General features: G+C 46.3%; 1 protein-coding gene and 1 long non-coding RNA gene across 2 annotated transcripts in view; one reads left to right on the top strand and one right to left on the bottom strand.

The window, feature by feature from the left end:
* Positions 1–24483, bottom strand: part of LOC105569490 — a 68751-nt gene extending 44268 nt beyond the window's left edge. Inside the window, exons 1-2 of the long non-coding RNA XR_001009513.1 lie at positions 24088–24483; positions 6428–6684 (exon numbers count right to left, since the gene is read on the bottom strand). This is a non-coding gene — a long non-coding RNA (uncharacterized LOC105569490). The remainder of the gene's footprint in view (positions 1–6427; positions 6685–24087) is intronic.
* Positions 20561–21676, top strand: LOC105569489 (U3 small nucleolar ribonucleoprotein protein IMP4). The gene has a single exon (XM_012026000.1). It carries the CDS (start codon positions 20674–20676, stop codon positions 21607–21609), a length of 936 nt encoding a protein of 311 aa, XP_011881390.1. The 5' UTR covers positions 20561–20673; the 3' UTR covers positions 21610–21676.
* Positions 24484–25305: the final 822 nt, after the last annotated feature.

Here is a 25305-nt window from a genome sequence, read left to right as displayed (position 1 = left end):
AAGTTAAGTTGTCACATTTCTAAAAGAAAAGCGTGAATTTCGTTGAAAAGTACGTCGGGAAATAAAACTTTGATAACTCACTGGAACCGAAAGAGGACAAAGAGAAGTATTAATTTTCGAATAATGTCGCGCGTTGATGAATGTGAAATCTAAAAATCTGAGCGAACGTAAGAACTAAAGCGATCGCAGGGAATTATTTGTTGGATCGCTGTTTCGGTGTAGCTAAATAAACGATTGTGTCACTTGTGACGACGACCGTCGGAAGGTGTACCCTGTTCTGGCTATTTCCTTTTTTCTGCGTGAGATCCTAGAAAGGGACAGGCGCGCGGTATTTTCCTATCGGGATCGGATCTACATAGGGGACATTATTCTCAGGACGACGTCGTTATTCGGTATGCGGGATTCCACGACGCCGCTTTTGACGTAAATTGCGAGGAGCGCCGGTCACGTTCCCGCTTTATTCCGCCGTCGTTTGCGTCGTCGCTGCCGAAGGACGTGCAGACATCCGACTATCGTCGCAGGACGCACGTGTCCTTCCTGCTTCGGTCTAGTCCACGCCCCGGGGACGACCAGGCGCCCCTTCAAACCCCTTTGAATTCCGAATCCCTCGGAAGTGACACACTTACGGTAACCAGGATACTTTTTAAGCTCGATTTCGAAGGTTGTCCGCACTGAGAAAATGTCCGATTAAATATAATCGGATAATCCAATTACATAACAACAAGCGGATGTGTCCAATTAAATTGTATATCCGATGAAAAATATGATGGGTTTTTCAATCAAATTTCATCGGATAAATTTCAATCGGATGTGTCCATAATTTAATCGGAAAAGTTAACCATCGAAAACGCTATTTATTTAGTTTATCGGCTCTGATCTGTATTCTAGCCTAAAGGATAGATCGGACGGAAATATCGGAAGTCTTTCTGATTTCGTTTCTTGTCAATTGAGATTCTCTATCAATTCGGGGCGTGTAAGAATCACGCTTCATTCTCACAGCCAAAGTCCGTGTTATGTCTTCTTCTTCTTCCTCGTGTATTAGACTTAAAAGCCTGTTTTATCCAGTTCGGTACTTTGAACATTTCTTAATTTCGTTTTATTATTCCCGTGTTATGTGTTCCGTGTAAAATCGAAGGTTCTGGCTTTCTCTTTCTAACCCTCGACCCCTTGGCCGTGAATAACTAACTCACAAATCCGTTTCCTTCAGTTGTACACTGAAGTTCAGAGTTAATTCCTACTTATGATCATTTCAACTGCCAAAAACTTAAATTGTTCCGTAAAGAATGCTGCTCTGTAGTTGCGCAGATTTAGCTTCCTTTTCATTCTCACAGCCAAGATTGCGAAAGCTTTATCGCGGAATTTTATACAACATGACGTTTCGCTTTCACGTTTCTAATTTAACGTTGTATAATTCTTTTTTCATGAAATTGCAAGATAGCACTGAGATTCATTAATAATAATTTGAATTATATTGAACTCGTGGGGCGATTAAAAGTGCGCTTATACATGATTTGTCACTCCAGGCGACAGATCGATGTCGCGTAAGATACGACCGTCTCCCAATCAGATTCGTCGACCGGTTCTTTCGCTACCGATTGGAAAAGAAGAAAATGAGACAGCCGCTAATTAGCGATTCCAAGAATTGAGGCCGTTTCCAACCGGCGATCTCCTGCGTGGATCAAATCGCCGAAGTAAGATAGGCTTTTCAAAGGTGCGAAGGGTCGAGAAGAAGTGCGAGGCATTCGAGAAATTCGTCGAAGAAATCGATAAAGCGTGCATTGACTGTAAAATATCTTCTTTCGCCACATAAAATCAGTCGAAATTTAATGATATTTTTCTGTTACATAAAACAGAATTATAATTTTATTTGAGAAACGAGACAAGCCCTAAACATACCAAGTCTAACTTAATCAATATTGTTCTTGGGATATTTTTTTAAGTCAAATGTAAACTCAAACAAACAAACGTTCGATGTCGAGCATTTCATAAGATTCGAAAGTCTAAAGATTATCGACGAGCGCGGAAGGGCGTACCTTATTACGATAATAAAAATTATTTTTAGAGGTAGGAATTCTATGAATGCTGGCCACGAATTGCAAATGCGAGAAGATGAAATCGTCATGCCGGGCGTCAATCTGTCTCTGATAGTAGGCAGATCCCATGAAGGGGAACCAATGTCGCGGCCACGACATGAACACCCATTTTCAGGCAGGGGACGAACAGCATGGGAATAAAACAAGGGGGACACTAATTAGCGATTCCAGGAACCGAGAACACGAACCGTAGCTCAGCACCGGACCTCTTCTCCCGTTCGTCGTCGGGGTCTACAACACGCCGTGTTGGATCCAGCTGGCGGAGCCCGTGGTGTATGAGAGAGAATCGGGATACGTCGAGGGGAGGAGGACGGAAGATCGAAGAAGGAGAGAAAACCATCCGAAACATTCGGGCTAGCCACAAGTGTCAACTCACGGAATGCATTACCCTTGACCCCCATCCCCCGGCCACGTCCCACCTTTCACCGGTCCTCTCTCACGAACTCACCCTTGTCATCGAGGGAATTTTCCCCGGAATTCTTAATGCTCGTCGATACACACCGAAATTAATGACAAGAGTATACACTGTGTCATTGATTTAAAATCTACACACGCGGTGCGGACTAATTTCACGATATACAACAGTTGTTCTGTAAAACACTAAAAAAGATCTTGGAAAGTCACTTCTGGATAACAAAAGAGAATTGTTAAAAAATAACGTGAGCAAGTAAATACGTTAGCTGTCGGATATCTAAAATTGGTCTTTAAACTTTCGAACTGAAATGTTACATGCTTAGTAATAGAGAATAACGAAGTTTTATGTGAATATTGAGTTAATAATTTTACCGAAATTTAATCTCCAAATATTTCAAAATTTCCAATTTATAATCCATCAATTTTTTTCATGTGTGATACAAAATTTCAAACATGTCTTTGGCCTCACGAAATGAGACGTTTTATAAGCTAGCGAAGCAGAACCAATTCTAATTAATATTTTTATTTGTTTCTCATTTGTTGCCGAAAAGTTGCCAAAGAAAAAAAGTCTGCTCCGTAAATTTCTCTAGCAAATAACGTCCCGCTAAAGTAAGGTGAAGTTAGCGAAACAATAAATATATATTACTTTTTAATGAAACTCACAGAGCAACGAATTTTTTTGGCAATTTTTTTAGCGACAAATAAAAATATTAATTAAAATTGTTTCTGCTTAGCTTATCCCGCTGACGTTAAAATAAGGTGTCCGTCGTAGTAAAAACGTACAAGTCGCAGGTGTAGGCACGTGCAAGTTCGAAGGTAATTTGGTAAAAGCGTAATATCCGTGCAATTAAGTGCGAGGAAGAAACCGAGAGAATTATCATAGCTGACAGCAGACGAATTGAAATCTTTTTGTACGCCCGTCAGCTTAACGATCTCCCGTGATATATCGTTGCGAGCTTATTGTGTCGCGTTGATATAAAACCTTCGAAGTCTAAACACGTTTACGGACAACAGCCATGATACATGTGGATATTGCGCCTTCATTAATCACTTCGATCGTCATTTAATTCAATTAGCCGTTTCGCTTAATGATATGTAAATTAAGTTTCTCGGCGAATAATCCGCTAGACTTTCGTCATTTGCGTCTGTGAGAGAAGGACAAATCATACTAAACGTTTCTTTCCTCTAAACATGCAGCTTTAAGTCTTTAATCTCTTTGCGACACTAACGTTACTGACGAGTGACGAGAGACGCTAGCAATATCGTGGATAAGAAATGCAGAAGTGATAAATTACCGAATTTGTTATCTCTACGCCGGGCAAAAGAATTCCTGATATAAGTCGGTTAGTAAAGACCGACTCAAAGACCAAGCGAGATCCGTGTGAATCGTTTCGGGTAATAGTGTTATCAGACTCGGCTCGTGTAGGACACGATGTGTTTCTGATACCAGGGCCGAGCTACCTGAGCCAAGGCACCGAGAGAAGTGTTCGAGCGACGCATGTCGAACAAACGCAAATAGATATAGAGTTTTTTTTTCCACGGATAAATAATCTCCTGGCCAAAACTAGGCTTTCGTACTGTGCGTGCATAAGCGGTATCGTCTTACGAATATCTGCATTCAAAAGAATCGTATCTAGATAATTGATTCGTTTGCACAACCTGTATCGTACAATTTTACGCGCAACGTTGCACCTCGTTCTAAATCTTCTCGTTCCATTTTATCTCGGTTCTCGTAAGACGTAAGAAAGAGAGATGCTTTTGGCGGTTGGATTTATAGATTTCTACTTCCGATCGCTCACAGTTTACAGATTTCTCTACGTACGGACATACCGTACACGAGCCCCGAGAATTTCCCCCTCTCTCAGTCCCCCTATCTCTCTTTGTCCCTTTTCCATGTACACGAAGCTACTAAATTCGAAATTCCGAACTGGCGAGGGTAAAACTACTGACCGGATCCAAAAGCGGCGCGGCGGCGCACGGTACCACGGCGACTGTTTCATTTAATTAAGACTTGTTTTTATTTCTGGTAAACTCGTTCGGGTATTTTAGGAAGCGATCTGCTCGGCGGCTTACCTCGCCTCGGACTCTACGTTCAAATTAATTTACCGGCCTGCCTAACGCAGGTAGTAATCGCTACGTCGCGGACACACGTTAATTCGACAATGCGGAAAATCGCGCGGAACGCCGAGCGAAACATCGCCGCGCCGATCGTAACGCGTGAAATTTACACGTGTCGAGCAAACTCCACCTCGCGACGATTTGTCGCTCGCTCGGTTTAGCGGGAAATCAATCGGCGTACAAATGAGTGTTCCGCGGTGTACACGCATGAGTTTTATTTCGATTAATAAGAATATTCGTCAAGTCGCCAGCAGTAATTAACAACTTCAGTATGTCTCACCGATCACGTTCAGTCTGAGACATGCCTCAGTGGTCGAATTGGGAGACGCCCGGCTAGAGTGTAGGGAAAACCAGGTTCAAACCCTGGCTGAGTTAATATTTTTCGCAATAAATTTTCTGTATTATTAAAAATGCCAGATATGGTCAAGAAAATACTCAAGTTTCATTTGGATTGTTAGATAAGATTATTAAGATTTGGAGGCGTCACATCTAATCCAGCGAATTCAGACTTAGAATGATCTCCCGTTTGCTCTCATCTCCTTCGCGACGCGTCGCGTATCTATCGCTCGGAGAAATACTACTGTAATAATAGCAGCGTGTCGCTTTTATTTAACGTTTAATGCTCGTTGAGCGGGTAGGATGTGAACGGAGCGCCCCGGAGCGTTATTTCTTCTTAATAGTAATTCTAGAGTACCCAGAGCGAAAACTGGTTACGGCGGTTACGGCGATACATAAAGAAGAACTATTGGATTAATAATCACCGGCGTGCCTGCTGGGGAATAGCTTCGCCGTGCGTTTCTATATCTCGCAACGAGATTGCCGAACAGCCTCGTAAAGAGTAATCGTCGCGTACCGAGACGTAAGAAACGTCTCTTCGAGATTTAATCTTTCTGGGCGTTATGAGGGATTACGTTGAGTTCGACTGGACAAATATAACGACGCAATTAGATCTTATTTCTTCTCTAGATCGCTGGATAATAAACAGAACAAAAGGATCGAGACGTGGTAGTAATATCGAAAACATTGTGGGCAGTTGCAGAGGGTTGAGACGTCAAATGAATCAATTCCGAGTCCAAGTCCATTACTCTTGCGCGCCGAGAGAGCCGCAGCGTTTTACGTAGTTTCCAACTAAAAGTCATCGTTTCTGCAAATAAGCTTGCGGCTCGCGTACTCGTCGATCGACGTGCGCTAGGTTGGTCAATGACCGGCGGGATAGCGCGAGAATTGTTCGAGGGAACTGCTCTGGTAGAGGCGACTCTCTCGACGGTCGCGTTCGCGGGGCTTTAAAAACCGCAGAATCCAACTCGCACGGTGGTAAGAACAGGGGGGGGGAAAAATACGGACCGGCGTCAGCGCGCGCGAAACAATATCCATCCGCGCCTCTCGGACGTGAAATACACCGTGGATTATTGCCGCGGTAGAAAGGACAGTTAAGAGGGACAGAGAGAGACAGTATCGGAAAAAAGAGAACGACGAAATGGAGACAAAGAGGACGGTAAAAAGACGCGGCAGTGAAAGGAGGACGCGAGAAAGGTGAAGGAGGCGGGAGCGAGACGGAGACGGATCCAGAGGGTTGCTCGTAGAGGTACCCGGGGCCAGGTACCCCCGATTCTGGGAAACGTGTTCTGCCAGCTTGTTAGGTGTCCCCAACAGTTCTCTAATATATGACTGGCACTCTCTACCCTTTTTCGAGAGAGAGAGAGAGAGAGAGAGAGAGAGAGAGGAGGACGAGAGTGGGCGAGAGAAAAAGAAGAGGGCTAGGTCCACGAGAGAGCGTCCAGTTAGAATGCCATCGGACTTACCTGTACTCACGACCGCGGCGACGTTCCTGCGCGCCCGCTCGCTCCGGTCCCCGTTGTTTTACGGGGACAAAAAAAGCGCATCCTCCTCCTCCTCCTCCCCCTGCTCCTCCGTGCATTGCGCGATAATTAATGGACCCGTACGCAGCGAGAGAATCCGTTCTCCATCGATTTGATTGATGGTGGCCGTTGGCGAGCCTTTAAAACGGTCACGTGGGTCGTGACCGTGATACCGCTCCGGCATTTGTGCCTGCGCATCGCTGGAAAATGACGAACAATCGTTTCTTATTGCCGCGATCGAGAGTGCGGGCTGCTTAATAATCCGTCGATAATGTAATCGCAGGTTAATCGCACAAAATAATTTTCGCAGACGTTCGCTGAAATGTAGCGGTAAGAAAGAAATCGTTAACGCGTGAATTCTTAATTACGTAATCGAGTTGCGTGTCCGAGGACAGCTGACGGGCTCCTATAGAAACGAGAGTGGGTATTTTCAAGATCGAACCGCGCGGGGGGACAAAGATCTATCGATCATCGGTGAAATCAATCGGCTACTCCGCGCGCGCTTCCCGACGAGGTCGATGATGTCTAGTCACAACACCATTGTTTCAATGACCCGCTGCCCCGCCCAGTAGGTGGCACCAACCTTCACATACTAATGAGCCAACCAGTTTCAAAGATCATCAACGCACGCCGGCGGAGAGATGAGGTGTTGAGAAGGCCGGGCCTCCTCTCGGGACAGGAGGGTTACCGTGATTCTTGTTACTTTCAACAAGACTCGATTACACCTCCCGAGGGATTTGCAGTCCAGATTGCAACGAGTAAATTAATTCACCGCGCTCCAAGATCGCGACTTACAACCTAGACCCGACGAGAAGCGCCGCGGAAAAGGAAGGCGATTTCCAAGTGCCCAGAATATAATTCCGTTCCATTCGAACGTCGAAGTCGATAGCGATCAACCGAGGAGTCGTCAAAGAAGTACAAAGCTGTCATTGGAAGCCTATCGCCTAACAAGTATCGAAGCAATGCGTTATCGCGTCGGGGCAAAACGATGAGGGCCGAGGGGAAGGAGACTCCCATCCGAGGTGGGCTTTAGGGGGTCCCGACGTAAACCGATCGATCGTACGTGCGGGGTATCGATACCGGTTGGAAATGAGGCAGCTCCGTGACGTCCGTAACATCCAGCGTGAATGAGGCGCTAACGACCAGTGATTACCACGCTCACACGCGGGCCCTCACGACCGCGCGCGGCTGTAACTCACGCGCGGGTAACGCACGCGTGCGCGCGCGCGCGCGCTCACGCACGGACGCACGCATGCATACACGCACGCGCGCACGCGGATCGACGAATAATCACGCGAGTAGGTGAGGATGTCCATCAATCCTGGGCCGCGCACCTCCTAAGCGCGGGACCTCCCGCGACGTTTCTCATCTTCTCACCGGGCCCGACGTGGGGCGTCGCCTCTCGCCACCCCGACGGACGTCTCCGTGGCTCTTCTCGCCGTGAGGAAGAGGCATCCGTGGACTTCTGACAGGACGGACGCGCGAAATCAATGAGCCACCAGCGGCTACCACATCGCCCCAAGTGCGAAGACGCGTGCGAAATAAGGCGCGCGGTTGAAGGAGATTTATAGCGTCGTAAGAATCGCTTGGGTGCGAGGACCGGCGGGACAAATAATAAGTAAGCGAAAAACGAAATGAAAGTGAGGCCCACCTTTTCCCTCGGAAATCTGCAACTCGATTGAATTTGACTAATGTTGCAGTTTCGATGTGACACTCTCGTGTTATGCTACGATTGTTTGCGTCATACTGTATCGCTGTCGAAGAAGAATCGCGCGCCAACACAAATCGCAGTACATTCGAGGTACAACTGAGCGTACCGAAATTTTCAGCGGTACAATAGGCTTCACTCACGTTGGCGAGGAATTCTTTCAATCGACCTACTGCCCGCCCGTAGATTCGTGAACCACCTGGGGTCTCCGTGCCACATCAGCGCAAGATTAATACGGCCCGTAGACTTTCTTAAATTAATATCTACCGTTAGCCAATAGCTTTCACAGACCCGTCACGTCGCGGCCGTAATTCCACTGACAATCGGTTCTCGCGAAACAAATTTCTAAACAACAGTCGAATACGACGCGATGCACTTGGAAACCTCTAAGTAGTTGCTGGTCAACAGATGCAAGTCTCTAAAATCTACACCCTCAGAAAGGATTTCTGTTACCGAGACAAACAAATATTCCTGGCGCATTTACATTTCTCGCAACCTCATTTAGTACAAAAATAAGACAATAAAATCAATAACTCTTATTCTCCTCTATCGAATTAAAAAAGATTGACTTGCTATAACAAGAATAACGTATATAAGACGATACATGCTAACATTTTAGATTTTAGAACTTTTCATTTAAGAAATTAATAAAATTCGTACGGCTCAAATGTGATAAACACAAATTTGAAAGAATAAAAGACTAAGCGCCGTGACAGGGTGTTAGTGTCTAAATATTTTATTCTAAATTGGTTGCGAAAAAATATCACCTCAGCCAGGGTTTGAGCCTGGACCTCTCTCTCGCTAGGCGGGCGTCTCAACCAATTGGACCACCAAGACATATGGCAATATTCATCGCAATAAACAGTCTAATGATTCCCGTTTTCCCGTTTTCATTTAGGATTAAAATATTCCTTTCTCTATAATAAATATGATTGACGCTATATCGATCCTATTTTATGATACATTGAAGTGCAATAGCATTGGGTCCGGAAATTCTTTTCTGTGGGTGTAATTTTCCCTTGAAAGAGGAGGAGCTCGAAACAACGCGAGCAGGATTTTCTCGAGTCCGAGATGAACTTACAATCTCGGCGGGCAGGAGCAATTTTAGGACGAGTTTTCTGCCAAGAAAAAGAAAAGAAGAATCACTTACGCTACTTTACGTAATGACGTAAAGATGCGCTTGTAGATTTAAGCATAGCGCGGCCTATCGGTGGTGAATCCGACGCGACGTTGTAAAAGTGAAATTACACCGGGTCCGGTGAGTCGAAGGGGATCGAGACGTATAAAGCGCGGGCATATAATACGCGGGCCTGGAAGTAGACAATGGACACTTACGGGCCGAGAATGCGATAACTCTATACGCGATCGGGCGAGGAGGCGAGAAGGAGGCGAGGAGGCGGTGGAGGAGGAAGAGATAGGGAGAGAGAAAGAGAGGAGGCGTGGAGGATCACGATTTACCCATACAAAATCGCGCCGCGCGCGTATCGTACACGACGGTAATCAAACCCATAAATCCGAGGCATAACCAACCTCTGACACAGATTCTCTACCTTTTTATCTACCGCGGTCCGCCTGTGCGCTCGGTAGTGCATCGCCCGATTCCGCCCGATAAATCGCCCGTTTCGCACTCGTCGAGCCATTTCCTTATAATTATCGCTTCCCTCAAATATCTCGTCACGCACGTCGATAGCGGTAGCGAGATACGTCGGACGCGTACCAGATAATTATTTGTGAATATACACGGAGCGACCGATATGGTTACCACATGTCTAATTAGGGTTGGCACAACCCCATTAAATGGTAATATTTGGGACACCTATATCTGTGATTGCCATACCCACATTGGTATGATAAATAGTGGAGACAACTATATGCGTTTTGTGCAGCAATCTTAGGCTGGTACTCGTAGACCGTTCTTATATTTAAGATCATCTTAAGTATACTCTCAATGTGTTTTTAACCAATCACAGAGCCGTATTAGCGTCTTAAGACAACACTTACGATGACTTTGAAATAAGAATCGACTATGAACACCGGCCTTAGAGAATGTTGCAACACAACGTAGATGCCCCTCCTATAATTTATAGGGCAACATTTTAATTTTAGTTATTTTTGCCTTAGCCAGTCTTTCCGTGTACCTGTTAACCAAAGTTCTTATAAACGTGCGAAAAGAGGCCTCGTATCGGTGGCAACGAACGGCCGGTATCAATCTGCTTCCGTGTTTAGGAAAAAGTTCCAAGTATTATAATTTTTTATGGAAATATCGCGAATGAGAGAACGAGAAAGTCCACGGAGTTGCAATTATGGGAGGCACGAGCACGACGGGCGGAGGAATGCGTCGCGAATTTTTCGAAACACAGTGGTTACGCGTATATACGATATATTTTCAGCCCTTTTTTTTCGCGACGTTTACGATTATACGCTTTCGCGGTTCGCAGAGTCCCGGGAATTTTCGAGCGGCCGGGCGTGCAGGCTCTCGGGGCGAGGAGCCCGAGCGTCGTCGGGCGGGTCTCGGAGTGTACTTTGTGCCTGGCGAGAAATTGCAGAAGCTTCGAAGGCTCGCTCGTACATCCTCTCGCCCTAGGGGCGAGAGAAATCCCCCGACGTGGCGGGGCACGGCGCGCTCGATCGAGCGAGGGCCGCAGCATAACATTAAAGAGCCGAGCGGGGTCCCTCTCGGCCGCACGCGGGTTAACGCGTTCGTCGTTCGCGGAGCCCTCGGCCCCGACGCCGCACATGGTTGCATCGCCCGGTGCATCGCCGCGGCGCGCAGCGCAGGGCCCTGCGTGCGCTCCGTCGCCGCGCCGCGCCGTGTGCACGGGATGGGCGTGGTGGTGCACGGAGCGCGGCTATCGAACTGCTCTATCGCTAATAAATCTGCGGCTCAACTAGAATCTGCCTCGAGTTATACGAGGCAGCGGATAACGACGGATCGGCCGCGCCGTGCCGCGCCGATCCGTCAAAAAACTCCGCGCTGCCATTTTTACGATCGTCCGACCGACCGGCGATGATGCTCGATGAAGCTCTGGGAGTTGCCTTCATTATTTCGCAGGCTCTCCCTCACCGTACGGCGCGAGGCGAGCTCCTTCGACGCTCCTCGAGCGATCGCTCGTCAAGTCGCTGATTTGCGGGTGAACATCCCCGAGAGACGACCCGAGTCGAAATTTTGGCCCTGTGTTGAACCTTTAATTCTATTACATAGCAGGATCTAAGACGGTAAAAGAGGTCCAACTGCAAGTGCAAAATTTACTCTTACTTCAAAACTGATGGTGTCGGAAATTACTACTTTTGCCAATTTAGTATTAAACTAGATCCTTTTAAGTAGGAGCTGAAGTAAATTTTTAGAATTAAAGATTCAAGGGAGGTGTAAAAAAACTATAATGTCATCAAAGTAGGTTATTGCTGATCTATGTAGATGTATAGATCAGTTGAGTAGGTGTAAATTATCCTTAAAAGCGTCAAAAGTACCAAAATTTCGACTCGGAGAGCGCGGGGCGGTTTCGACCCCCCGCAGGGATCTTTGTGTAATTGACAATGCACCGCGTTTATATACCGATTAGCAGGTATTTTAATTAATTACTCGGAGATAGAAAGCGGTATTCATATAAATATCGGTTCGTTATCATTGCCGGTTATAGGAAAAATATATATTCGTATAGGAAACTCGATTGAAATATCTGTATAAAATAAAATTTAACGTGTAATCGGTATTTCGTTATATATATTGCACTTGGAGCTGTAGGAAAACAGTGACTGCCTATCCCTGGATGATCGCAGTGGAACGAAGCGGTACAACGTTGAGAGACGTACAACTAGAGTCATCTGTTAAGAACATCCGTAAGCTGCAGTAGTGCCTAGACGTTGACGTGAAGCTAATTACTTTAGCTCCCGTCCCGTAGACGAAAATAAATACAGATGTTATTAATTAAAGTCTCGTCATCGGTGGGACCGATCTGTCGTGGAAAATTGGAATAAGGCGACGCGATAGACGAACACGTCCCTAACAAGCTTCAACGTACAATCGATCGTCGGCCCAACTGAAAACCGTGCTGAGCGTCAGGAGTAGAATTTGCGGAGGGATCAATCGGCTCGCCTATCGACCCGAATAAATTAAAAGCGGCGGCGTGGCGCGGAGAAACTCCGTTGGATTTGTCATTGATTCCCGGCGGACTGCGGGTCAGGGTAGCACAACGCCTAGGAAGTGGCTGAAACGGTTTTGTGCCAGAGGACATCAATACTTGCACGGCCCGCACATTACCCGATAATAACCGGCTGTGCCGCGCGACGCGAATTACACCGCGGTCGTTATTACCCCGAGTGGCTCGCCCGGGGAAAACCCCCTCGCCTTTGATCCCGAAAACGCAGACGAAAGCGCGTCCGGGCTGTCGAGGAATTCAGAAACGTGATATCTGACGCGTTATCTCGCATCAAACTTTCTACCGTCAAACGCTCGGAGCGACGCTATTGATTCCACCGTCGCTATTGACGCCGTCCGCAATTGCGCGCAATCCGTCTCGCGAAGGGAACGAACTTCCGTCATATTTACGTAGAAGATTAGTTGAATTAAAAAGAAACGGGGGAGGAGGGGGGGTCATTTAACTTTGCGGAGCCGACGGAGAAACATTCGTTACGACTGTAACGTTTGTAATGGCGCATTGACACGCGTTTTAAAGCGCCAGTGAATCGACGCCTTTATGTCGAAACGATCTTTCTCGCCTGCCACGGCGCGGAGGCCGGAGGTAATGGAGCCGGCGAAGATGACGATATGTTCGGGATGAAAACGTCTCCCGGTAGCATCGGGCGTTTCCGTTACGACATTGCCGCGCGCTGAATGCCGGCGAGGGTTTGTGTCGCGGCAATTTGCGGGACAGTTCGTAAGAAACTCGCGAGGTAGACGATTGTATCCCGCGGGTATTAATTGGCATTATTGCCGCGCTGTGTGGAACGCGAGGGAAATGGAGCGTGTGGCGATGAATCGAGACGAGAGATGATCGCGCTGCGAAGCGCCGAATAACTCCCGCGAAATTGACGAAAACGCCAGGCGCTCTTGAACTGTTTCGAGATAACAATGGTATCGATAATCGCGCGCACCCGGCGATTCCTCGATTAAGAGCGTTCAAGCGCGAGACTTCGGTTTGTATCGGGTATCTCGGATGTGGCGCCGAGTTCTCTCGCGGAGAGAGCAGCGAGCAGAAACAAAGAAGGGATAAGCATGAAATAACAGAAAAAGAGGGCAGGGGGAGGCGGAGGATGGGGAAAAATGAGGCAAAACTGTATCGGAAGATAATAACGGGGTACGCGGTGATCGGGTCCGTTCACCGAAGAAATGGAAGAGCACGATGCAACCGAGACACCAGCTAGATGCAGTTTGATGATGCTTCGTAAAAAATCTCTAGGCAATAACTTATTTGTATTTTTTGCTCGTGCACCCCGTACTCCGCCACGTTCACCGGGAACCTTCCCTAGAAACGATAATTACTTGCGCCGGCCGTGATACGATTAAGTTATATTTGATGGATGGGCGTTGTAGATCAGCTCAATATTTAGTATCGAAAATTTCTCGGCGCATATCGACGACGCGAGAAGTCGACGCGATGGAAGACCGTCGTTACACTGAGAAAACTTTCCATCGGATGAACCAATTAAATAGTGTTAACCTTTTCCGATTAAATTGTGGATACGTCCGATGAAATTTAATCGGACATGTGCATAATTTAATCGGAAAAGTTAATTGGAGAAATTAACCATCGGAAACGCAATTTAATTGGTTTATCCGACGGAAATTTGTCTTAGCGCAGAAAATGAAAAGCCGTGCCTTAAGCCCGTATCAGACTACGGATTGAGATTGAGATTAGACTGAAATTCGACCAATTAGAGTAAAAGTTACTGAATTTGAAATTGGTAAACTTTACTGCGATCGGTCAAATTTCAATCTAATCCCAATCTCAATCCGTAGTCTGATACGGGCTTTAGTGCGCACTGAGTGCGCGCTAGTTCAAGGAACCGAATTCGCTACAACGTCAAATTTGACCGAAAATTTGTCTGAGCACTTCAATCGCGCCGTGACGTCATTGAGAATTGAAAAGTACAATTGAATCTCCGAATAATTCGTGCAGCGGTCGGTAGAGACGATCAGCGCGAGAGGCGTATGCGGTAATTACGAAATTCGCGGGCGAAACTTGGGCGAATGAAATTTTCAGAGCCTTCCCGGCCGAGCGGACGACGAGATTGCCCGCGTCCCGGGTACGTTCGCGCTCGCCTGTCGGAGCCAATAAATTTTTCACATAACCTGTACCAATAAAATGAGATAGCGGGAGTAGAGGAGGCATCGACGCGATCCTGAAACAACTATACTTATCGAGGATCGTGCCTCGCAGGGTCTGATGGAACCCCGCGTTTTCAGTCCCGCTTCTGTAATTACTATCTTCCACACGTATATAGGGATCGTTGCCTCTTTTACTCCGGTTCATGCCAAAAAACCGAAAACTTTGGGCTCGCATCGCGCACTGGCGGTAATCGCGCGATTATTTCTCTCCTAGCTGTTACCTCGCCGATAAAATAAATCGTACTCGTCTAATTACGTCGCAATCGCGGATAGCAAACTTCTACACACCACTAGACCGCTACCTTCGAGCTGAAAAGTGAGACGAGAGTTCCGCAATGTCTTGTTAGGTAAATAAAGTAGCATATGTGCATCGGTGTGTCGCTGGCATACTACTTTCCCTAGTAGCACAGTGCATTGGCTGAACATTGGTTCAATGTTGGTTACAGTAGAAATGCATTGGCCGATACTGTCCAACGTAAAGTCAATATTGGCCATGGAATAAATGTAAATGTTGCACGATAATAATTGCATAATGTTAGATTTAGATTGGATATTTAACATCCCAGTGAGAAATGGTTCGTCGAAACGGCAGTGTCAAATTCGACGTCAAGTCGACGTCAATTTGACGGTGTCGATATCGATTATAAGACATCGATCGACGAGTCGTTTCTCGCTGTGATTGGTCTAATACAATATTGTTAAATAGACACATTGCCTAAATATGAGAAGGCGTCGATCTTATACCAATATTGGGAATACTAGAGTTACATTATTTCCCAACATTGCGCCAATCTATTGTGCTACTAGGGTTATTTACCTAACAAGACGTGGCGGAACTCTGGCCTCGCTTTTCATGTTGAAGGTAGCGGCCTAGTAGTATATAGAAATCTGCGATAGAGCAACGATGGCAACGACGACGTCCTCTCGCGAATCACGAATGCACGTCGATGAAGGAATCGTTATCCCGGCTCTCCTCTACCCCTTTCCCTCCTGCCCTCCGCGTCCGGTTCCCCTATACCGGCGATCGTGATAAAACCATCGGACAATAATAAACAATGCGTGAAACGACAAGTACAGTCGGGCGACCGGGGGCATTTCGCGAGATGCTATCGTGTCCGGGACTCAGCCCCCCGGTAGCGGAGCGCAATCAATCATTCGAACCGGATAAAATATAAAATACGGTACCGAGGCAGGCCGCGATGTGTGTTTGCCGTTTTATTTATTTGCACGGTCATGCAAGCTACGCGGAATTAACGTATTTTTTGCACGCGACCTCCTCGCCGGGATGACGGCGGGTCGATGGCGAGCGCCGACCTAAGCTTTCGTTATCGCCGCCGCATTAAACCGGCCCCGCGCGCGCGGGCAATGAATATAATCATTTTCTTTTTAATCCCCTCCCGCCCGCTCGTGACGCGACGACGTTCCCGAAAGGAGGGATCGAGAAGACCCCGGGAGATCCGCGCGGGTCTTTAGGGACGATAACGGGAAGATCATAGGAAGGTCGGGCGCGGCGTCTCGAACGGGAGAGACGAGCAACGTTGGCGATTCGCATCGCGCGTGATGGATGGTACTCGCGGTATCTTGTATCGCGGGTATATCGCCGTCGCCACCGCTCTTGCTTATTAAACTGTTCGGTATTTCTCCGTGGACGGGCAACAACACACCGGGGGCAGCGTCGCGCGCCCAATGCGAGAAGAAAGACGCGGAGGAGAACAAGATCGATGCGCCTCGTCGCGCACCTCGGGACCGGGACTTTTAATAAGCGTCATCTCCGCTACCGTGTGGTAGTCGACAATCGCCTCGTTATAAATCGCTACCGTTTCGCCCTTCAAAAGAGCGCGCGCCCGAAAAATTATCTGATTCGTTTAAGCGGACGACCGGGCCTACTCGATCTTTCGATTTTCCAATCCTTCGTCGCGGAAGCCGGAATCTCGATGGGACACGTTTCTCGTCCGCGTATTAATTTCGTGCCCCATCTCTGCTGGTCCTTTTCTCTCCCGTCCACTGTGCGAGCTGCGTCGGATGAGAGAGAGAGAGAGAGAGAGAAAAAAAGAGCCGAGCGTCCGCGAGTATCTCCGCGATAAAATTGTCATGATCGCTCGATAATTCAAAGTATTTTCGTATTTGTGTGTGGCAGGTGGTAGCGATTATTACGCTCGGCTATGGGCAGCAAAATATCCCCGGGAGAAGCGCCTTCGATCTCACAGCTCTCCGCGGACACGCGGTACGAAACGGATGATTGCGCGCCGCGAACGCAACAGATCGCTACGTTATTATTTTCGCCAGTTATCGAATTAGATGTTGGCTTAACGGGTACGTATAGCGTAGTCCCCACATACCCGTAGCCTCATAGGCGTACCATACAACGCGGCTCGCCGTCAACTTCTAACTCGATCGTGCATCTCTCTTTCTCTCGCGAATGAACAAAAATTTAAAAAAACATGCTCGGATATTTTGACCGTCCAAGACAAGAGTTTCGACCGCGTTGAAAACGGCAATCTCGTTCGCGAGGCGATGTCAAATACATAGAGGACAGTCCCCTATTATGAGATAGGTTTCTAATTCGAGATAGCAGGTTTTCAACGCCAAAATTCCATCACGAATCCTTTTTCGCGACGATTACGCGATCTGACAATGAATTTTCCGCTAAACAGTTTTCACTCCAAGGGCAATAATTCATGGTGGAGTCAACTGACGATGCCTAGTAATTTAACAGAAATCCCGCCGTCCCATATTAGGATCCTGTCTCATAATACGGGACTTTCCTCCGATAATCGACACCCTGTTAGTTACTTCGATGTGCTTTGACGTAAAAGAAGTTTAAAAATGACGTAAATCACACGGACGCGTCGTGAGTGCACGCCTGAAATATACTCAAACTATCTCGAAACGCGGGCGAACGATCGCGAAATCCGCGGTTGATCTCGGCGACGCCCCTTCCCTCGCTCGACGTGAAATACGAAGGTAAAGAAAAATCGCTCGAAACTGGACGATCGTCTTTTGAACGTTCAAATGATATATTATACAAGGAATCGAGTGAGACAAACGCGTCGTCTCTGGGGACGACCGAAAGTGATCAAGTGTCTCGTCGGTGGCGAGGCGAAATGAAGAGCGGGCGGGTGAGGGCAAAACGCTCCCTCCGCCGGGAGGAAAAGCGGCGGCACAGCCGAGTCCGGTTTCTAATGATCGTCGTCATGTCGATCGTGCTTTATGTCGCCCCTTTTGCATAAACGCGCTCAATTTGCTCGGACGAGGCGGTAAATTATGCCGATTCAGGAACGTAGCGAAGATGACGCCCATGGGCTCTCTCTCTCCCTCTCTCTGGCGCGCGCGCTCTCGCTCTCTCTGAATTTCCCCTCTCCCCTAACGTTTCAGCCCTCCGTCCTGGTTTCTCTCCTCCTTCGCCTTGCCACGAAGAGGAGGCATCCCCCGAGATTACGGCTCCACTCGTTACTACCTACAACGTACTTACGTTACTTTTAGAACTGCTTATTACTGTGATTACCGGCGCATAATGCGGCGACCGAGCCGTTCTACAATTTATTATTGAATTGCTATAATACGGACCGGCCGGCATTGCCCGGCATCGTGCTGACATCGTTATATACACGTTGTTGTGGAAAACGCGTAACCGCGAATCGAGTTTCCCTACGCGTCAACAATCCACGACGGCGACTCTATTCACCGCCATCCGGCGTTATTCGTGATATTTTTGCGTTCTTAAATGGAATTCGCCAGCGATTTCGAAGACCCGACCCTTTAACGTTAAAAACGTACAGTTGTAGTTAGTTGTTAGATTACAATTGGTCAGTTGACGTTTCCTTGAAATCGAAGGGATAGAGTTTAGCTACTTGTAAAACTTGACTCGCAAAACTTTATTCTTCATATCGAGTGTAATTCCAAAAATATTTTAACACTGGCTTCAAATTTATAGAACAATAACATCAAATTTGGTTGACCGTATCTGACAATTTTTATGTTTAGGATTCGAGCTACGTTTCGACCATTTAGTTTGTGACTATAAAGACTATTCTACATCACCAAAATACACGCGAATCCATGTACATGACTTTCTCAGGTAATATCTCTAACAATTCTAATTTGTTTAACTGTTGACTCGATATCTCTTAAATCTCTCACTTTGTATAGTCAGATCGCTTGAAAAGGACCAAAACCCATGGTCGAAACGTAGCGAGTTCTGAACATAAAAATTGCCAGATACGGTCAACCAAATTTGATGTTGTTAATTATTGCTGGCGACTCTGAAGATTATTCTTGATAGTTTATAGAATAATGTGTCATTTAAAGTTAACGCTGACAATGAAACCGCATGCTAAACATTTTATACAGCATATTATATCGACATTTGAAGAAGTTCACTTTGCAAATGCGCGAGCAAAGAAGCCCAGGCGAAGCACGTGGCATATTCCCTTTCTGAAACGTAATTTTCCACTTGGATATTTCATTCTTCACGTCTTATATGCGCGAATTTGTCTCGTGCACTTCTAATTTTCGGTCAATTAAGCTTCCAAATAAAATCCGCCCGTCTACGTGCTCGGTGTGTACCCTCAGTTTTTTTTTCAGTTGTGTGGAAAAGAATTTTAATGTAATATTTTCTAAAAGATTTAATTTAGCGAAACGTTCTTCACCCCGTGTATATAACCGACAGAATGTACCGAGGGATTTTTCCTCTTCCGACGACATGAAATGCGGAAGAGGATGCCTAAGGCGTGGACTCGGGTGAACCGTACACGTGTATACACGCGCACGCACACGTGTATACACAGACGTTTGAACGCACCGGACAAAATGACCGGTCTGCCTGTCTATCCGCCTATTTCGATGCTATTCATTGTTACTTTCATGCGTGATTGGCCGCACTCAGGTGGTTACACAAAATAACACATCCAAATCGAACACCGTAAGTCGCGCACGGGGGAGGAGAGGGGAGGGGGCAGGCTGATTTCTCAAGTCGCGCTGTATTTTCTCGCAAAGTGCACGTTGCAATACACACAAGAACGGTCGTTTCCAGCGACGCAAAAATCCGTGAGAAATACGAGACATTTAAAGAATGTTTACAAGATTAGTGATTTCACTAAACTATCTCAAACGGGAATAGGTGTGATTTCTTGATTCAGACTTTCGTGGATAAAAGGAGAAGCGAATAAGTTAAACAGCAACGTGATAACATAGTGTGTGACAAGCGAATCTAAATTTTTTTTTTAGCATTTTCACTATATTGTAAGATACAGAATTGACCCCCTGAACTGCAGCCAGTTCAGCTAAAAAGAACAAATCTTATGCAAACAGAGGGTCAAGGCTTGTTTAGGCTGGTATTACATTCGTCGCACGACAAAATTTTTTAATGTATTCATTGGCTGCAGAATCGAAAATTTCGCGAGACTCGACAACTTTTCTATTCTGCAGTCAACGTGCTTGAAAGATTTGTCGTACGACACATGTAATATTACCAATTACAGCCAATTATTCTCTTCACTTTTAACGATGATTGGACAATTTTTACTGATTCCGGCATAAGTTAACAGTTACGGCCTTGCATAAACCAGCCTTAACTGGTTAATTTTTACCGATTCCGGCAAAAGTTAACCGTTACGGCCTTGCATAAACCAGTCTTCAGTTCTGTATATTAAAGTAGAGTGAAAATACTTCAAATGAGCGACTTCGTCTCTTCATAAAGACCTGTGTCCACGATGCTAGAACTTGGTCCAGGGTATTTATAGTCAGATCTTACGTTCAAGACCGACTTAAGATCATCTTTAGATACTCTGTAGCCAATGAAATGTTCCACACAGCATCTTTAGATAAATTCAAGAGGGTCTCGAATATAAGATCTGACTATGAATACCGGCCCTAGAGTCGAGAAATGGGTAGCTTTTATGGAATAGCTGCAAGTGATTGGCTACACATTTCTCGACTCTGACCATCCGATTGGCTCTCGACTTTCAGATCCAACCAATGACATCCAACTGTTAGCGTGTGGTTGCGACACTGCCTGCACCTAGCGACACGTGGTACCGTAACCTCCAATTGAGCGCGTGTTGTTGTTGTCGTCAAACGCACTACTCGAGGCGAAGGAGTCGCGAAAGACTCTCCGATTCAACGATCAACCGAGAGGTAGAGCTTTAAGCGGCAAAAATGTTGCGAAGGCAAGCAAGGCTGCGTCGCGAGTACCTTTACCGAAAATCCGTGCAGGACAAGGTGAAGGGTATCCAAGAGAAGAAGGACCAGCTGAAGCGCAGCCTGGAGGAAAACGTGCCGATCCACCCGGATCTGAGGAAGAGCGCGTTGCACGTGCAGAGGAAGATCGAGTGGGAGGATGCCGGGCCGGAGATGGCGGTGGCCAGGGGCACGGAGATGGGCGGCACCGTGGCCAGCCACGAGGACGACGAGTACCGCTGGGCCGGCGTCGAGGACCCGAAGATCGTCATCACGACGTCCCGCGACCCGAGCTCGCGGCTCAAGATGTTCGTCAAGGAGCTGCGCCTGATATTCCCCAACTCGCAGCGGATGAACCGCGGCAACTACGAGATGAAGCAGCTGATCCACGCCTGCCGCGCCAACGACGTCACGGACTTCGTCATCGTGCACGAGCACCGCGGCGTACCCGACGCCCTGGTCGTCTGCCACCTGCCGTACGGCCCGACGGCCTACTTCACCCTGTCCGGTGTCGTAATGCGCCACGATATACCCGACATTGGCACGATGTCGGAGCAGTATCCCCATCTGATCTTTCATAATTTCAAGACGAGATTAGGGGAGAGAGTGATGAAGATACTCAAGTACCTGTTCCCCGTGCCGAAGGAGGACAGCAAGAGGGTGATCAGCTTCGCCAATCACGACGACTACATATGCTTCCGGCATCACACCTACAAGAAGACCCAGGGAAAGAACGTCGAGCTGACGGAGGTTGGACCGCGCTTTCAGATGAAGTTGTACGAGATCAAATTGGGGACCCTGGACGCCGAATCGGCCGCTGACGTGGAGTGGGCCTTGAGGCCTTACATGAACACGAGTCATAAAAGGAGATTTTTGTCCGACGAAGATGGTTGGCAACAGGAGGACAACGTTTAATTTAATTCCGCTATATACACCTGTATATATTCGTCAGTTAATTTTGATAAATTTTGTTAAAGCCGCACTGGTATCTCTAACTTAATACATTTCTGTCTGTACGTTTAACATCATATATATGTATGTAAATATGCGTGTAACGAGTGTTCTTTGAGAGCAAAGAAATAATAGGTCATATATAAAATCGTAGATAATTAAAATTCACAATGATATAAAATGCATGTATAAAGAATACACATTAGTAGCAATCACTATGGTTTTCTTTCTGTATATGTGAGAAAGCTAGTAAAAGTGCCTTTTCAAATTGTAAGAGTAACATATGCAAGTTTTAAAAGGATAATGTACAGGAAAGTTCTCTATTTTATGAGATAGGATCCTAGTATGGAATAGCGGGGTTTCTGTTAAATTAATTGGCGTCATCAGTTGGTTCAATCGTGAATTTACTGTCCTTTGAGTGAAATCTGCTTGGTGAAAAATTGATTGTCCGTGTGATCGTTGTGAAGAAAAGATTTGTGATTGAATTAAAAACCTATCTTATAATAGAGGACTTTCCTCCATATGTCGTGATACATGTGGTTTGCTTTTTGTACGTGCAAGAAAACTAGCAAAGTTGCTTTTGAACTTTCAAGCTCTAAAGGCCAATGTCCACGATGCTAGAACTTGGACACAGTTCTTGGATCGTGGACACAAGGCTTGAGAATAGTATACGCCAATCTTGAAAGTATAATGTATATATTATAATGTGTATTGCTCTCTCTCTCTCTCTCTCTCTCTCCATATACGCATGCAAGAAAACTGATAGAATTGTTTTAAAATGTTTAAGTTCTAAACTAATGTATGTTAATTTTGAAAATACAATGTATAAAATATAAAATACCATATATATTGTAATATGTATGGTATTTTATAAATATTATACTCGTTTATACAGTAAGAATTTTATCGCGTCTCATGAACAATCGTTGATTAACCACAATTGACATCCCACTTCGTTGTCGCAGATATTCAATTTACGTTGATTATTTCGCATACCAAGTTTTATTTTACGCTATCCGATATCGTGATGCGATACGGTATACAGTCGTGGTCAGAAAGGTTGTCCGACGTTGCACGATAAATTTCGGGAATACAGTCTATCATGCAAGAGAATGTAGCTTTTGCTCACGGAAGTGTGCAGTGACAACATTATCAGAGCAAAAGAATGACACGAACGAATATGTACGCGATGATACATAAGCCCGTATCAGACTACGGGTTGAGATTAGATTGAAATTTGGCCAATTGGAGTAAAAGTCACTAAACTCGAGATCAGTAGACGTTACTCCGATTGGCTAGATTTCAATCTAGGCTGCTTTCGCGAGACCAAAATGATCCAGATTAAAATGACCTTGCGCTACGATTGGTCAAATCTGGAATTCCATTGAATGAAATTTCAAATTTGACCAATCATAGCACAAGATCATTTTAATAATCAGGGGCTCGATTCTTGAATTTATTCGAAGGAGAAACGTATGCGAAAATTCTGCTCTTACAGAAAAGTTGCAAGTTGATTGGCTACTCGCATGGCTTTAACCAATAGACTTTCAACTTTTCTGTCACAGCAGAGTTTTCGTATACGTTTCTTCTTCGAATAAATTCAAGAATCGGGCTCCTGGATCATTTTCATCTTCTCTCGAAAGCAGCTCCAATTTGAATCTCATCCGCTCTATGGATATTCTGAAAACTGTAAAATGTTGGACAGCCTTTCTGACCATGGCCGTACACCTGACACCGTCACAATGTCGGAGCAGCATCCCCATCTCATCTCTCGTAGTTTCAAGGCGAAATTAAAGAAGAGTGAGGAACGTATCTGAAGTAACATCAAGAATTCGACGCCAATAAATGACTAACAATGATTGAGCTTCTCATCGACTATGGCGATGTGTTTTTAACACAGAAAATTTATTGCCAAAGTATTACCTCAGCCAGGGTCCGAACCTGGACTTTCCAGATTCAAAGGTCCTGGAAAGTCCAGGTTGAAACCCTGGCTGAGCTAATATTTTCGCAATACATTTTCTGCGTTAGAAACACATCGCCAGTCACGGTCGACTAGAAGCTCAATCATACTGAAGTACCTTTCCTAGTTTCCCAAAGGAGGATAGCAAGAGAGATTCGCTAATCGCGAGGGCATGTCCCGGCGAGAAATGACTCGTCAATCGACGTCGATTCGACCTTAATTTGACGGTGTCGATTCGACGTCGTTTCGACTAATCATTTCCCGCTGGAGTTTCCGGCATCACACGTACAAAAAGACCACATCTGGGGAAAGGATGTCGAATTAGATTCTACTGCGTGTATGAAAGGATAAATATGTCGCTCATATTACACGAATACATCATTAAAATACAAATCTTACCCCAAGTTGACGTATCGTCAGCCAATTATAAAAATTTGCGAACAACTCGCAAACTGGAGAAGTACGAAAATATTGTCACGTACCTTCCAGCAACAGCCGCTTCGCACCGATACGACGCTAAAGTTCTCGATCTCTTCTTCTCTCAGGTTTTCCCTCCCGATGCTCGAGAATGTTCATATTCCGCGATGCGCAAGGAGAAATTTCGTACCGTGAGCCACTGGAACGTTACAAAAACGAGCAATTAGCGCGGAAAGTGAGTCCCTCTACTCGACGTACTTTTTTTTGCAAATGGCGGCGAAACCGCAGTTACCCGCAGATTACGGAAATGCGCGACTTGCGAGATCGACAATCATTTCGTTACGTACCGAGCAACAACCGCGCGGCGAACGAAAGCCTCGATCCGGTCAATTTCCCCGCTTACGGAGACAGATTTCGCTCTTTCTCCCTCTTTCTCTCCTTCTTCCTCCGATTACCGCGACGCGCGGGAAAAGCTTCGTATCGCGGGCGCCGAAGGAAACATGGCGGACCGGCGTCTCGCTGAAATTCGGCAACGCGGCTCGACTTTGCCGAAAAATGATGTTCCGCCGAACGAAAGCCAAGTCAATACGGAAACGTAATAACGAGAACGGGGGGAATTTGCTGTTAAATAGGCACCGGGCAACGGCGGAGTGATCGCGCGCCCTACTCCGGCGTGAAACATTCGTCGCGATATTCTCGGTAATATTCGTTTATTACCGAGAGACCTTTTCTTCCGAAAGTCGCGCTTACCTCACGACTGGCCCGCGTCGGGCTTTGAACGACCTGCCGTTTGACGTAAAATTAAATAATAGGCTTCGTTCTTTCCGATGCGTAGCGAAGCTCTTGCTCTCTCGAAGAAGACGGACAGAGTGAGACAGACAAACGGCTTCCCATTTCTGTCTGTCTCCCGTGTCCTGATTGGCCAACGGCTGTATTTCACTGCGAATTGGGAGCTCGGTTAGGATTGACCAATCAGCCAGCCCGGACAAAGCAGCTTGTCGGCTGATTGGTCGAGCCCGTCAAGCCCAGCCAATCCCAACTGTAATAACCGAAACCACGACCTGGGGCTCGATTCTTGAATTTATTCGTAGGAGAAACGTACGCGAAAATTCTGCTCTTAAGCGTCGTCTACAATAACCGGCGTAAGCGTGGAGTAAGAAGAAGTAAGAAAACCTAACCTTTACCTTTCAGTGTAAAAGCTAAAGAATAGACATAATTTTTTTAAATATTTGTAACACTGGTCGAACTACGCTTTAATTCGCCGCGAGTAAGCGTCAGAGCTG

Source organism: Vollenhovia emeryi, unplaced genomic scaffold (genome assembly GCF_000949405.1).
Source record: "Vollenhovia emeryi isolate VEMERY1.0 unplaced genomic scaffold, V.emery_V1.0 DF939124.1, whole genome shotgun sequence".
Classification (NCBI taxonomy): domain Eukaryota; kingdom Metazoa; phylum Arthropoda; class Insecta; order Hymenoptera; family Formicidae; genus Vollenhovia; species Vollenhovia emeryi.
This window is presented reverse-complemented; position numbering and strand designations above follow the sequence as displayed.

Excerpts from the sequence above, each read along its gene's own strand:
- LOC105569489 (XM_012026000.1), top strand. The coding sequence starts at position 20,674 with ATGTTGCGAAGGCAAGCAAGGCTGCGTCGCGAGTACCTTTACCGAAAA.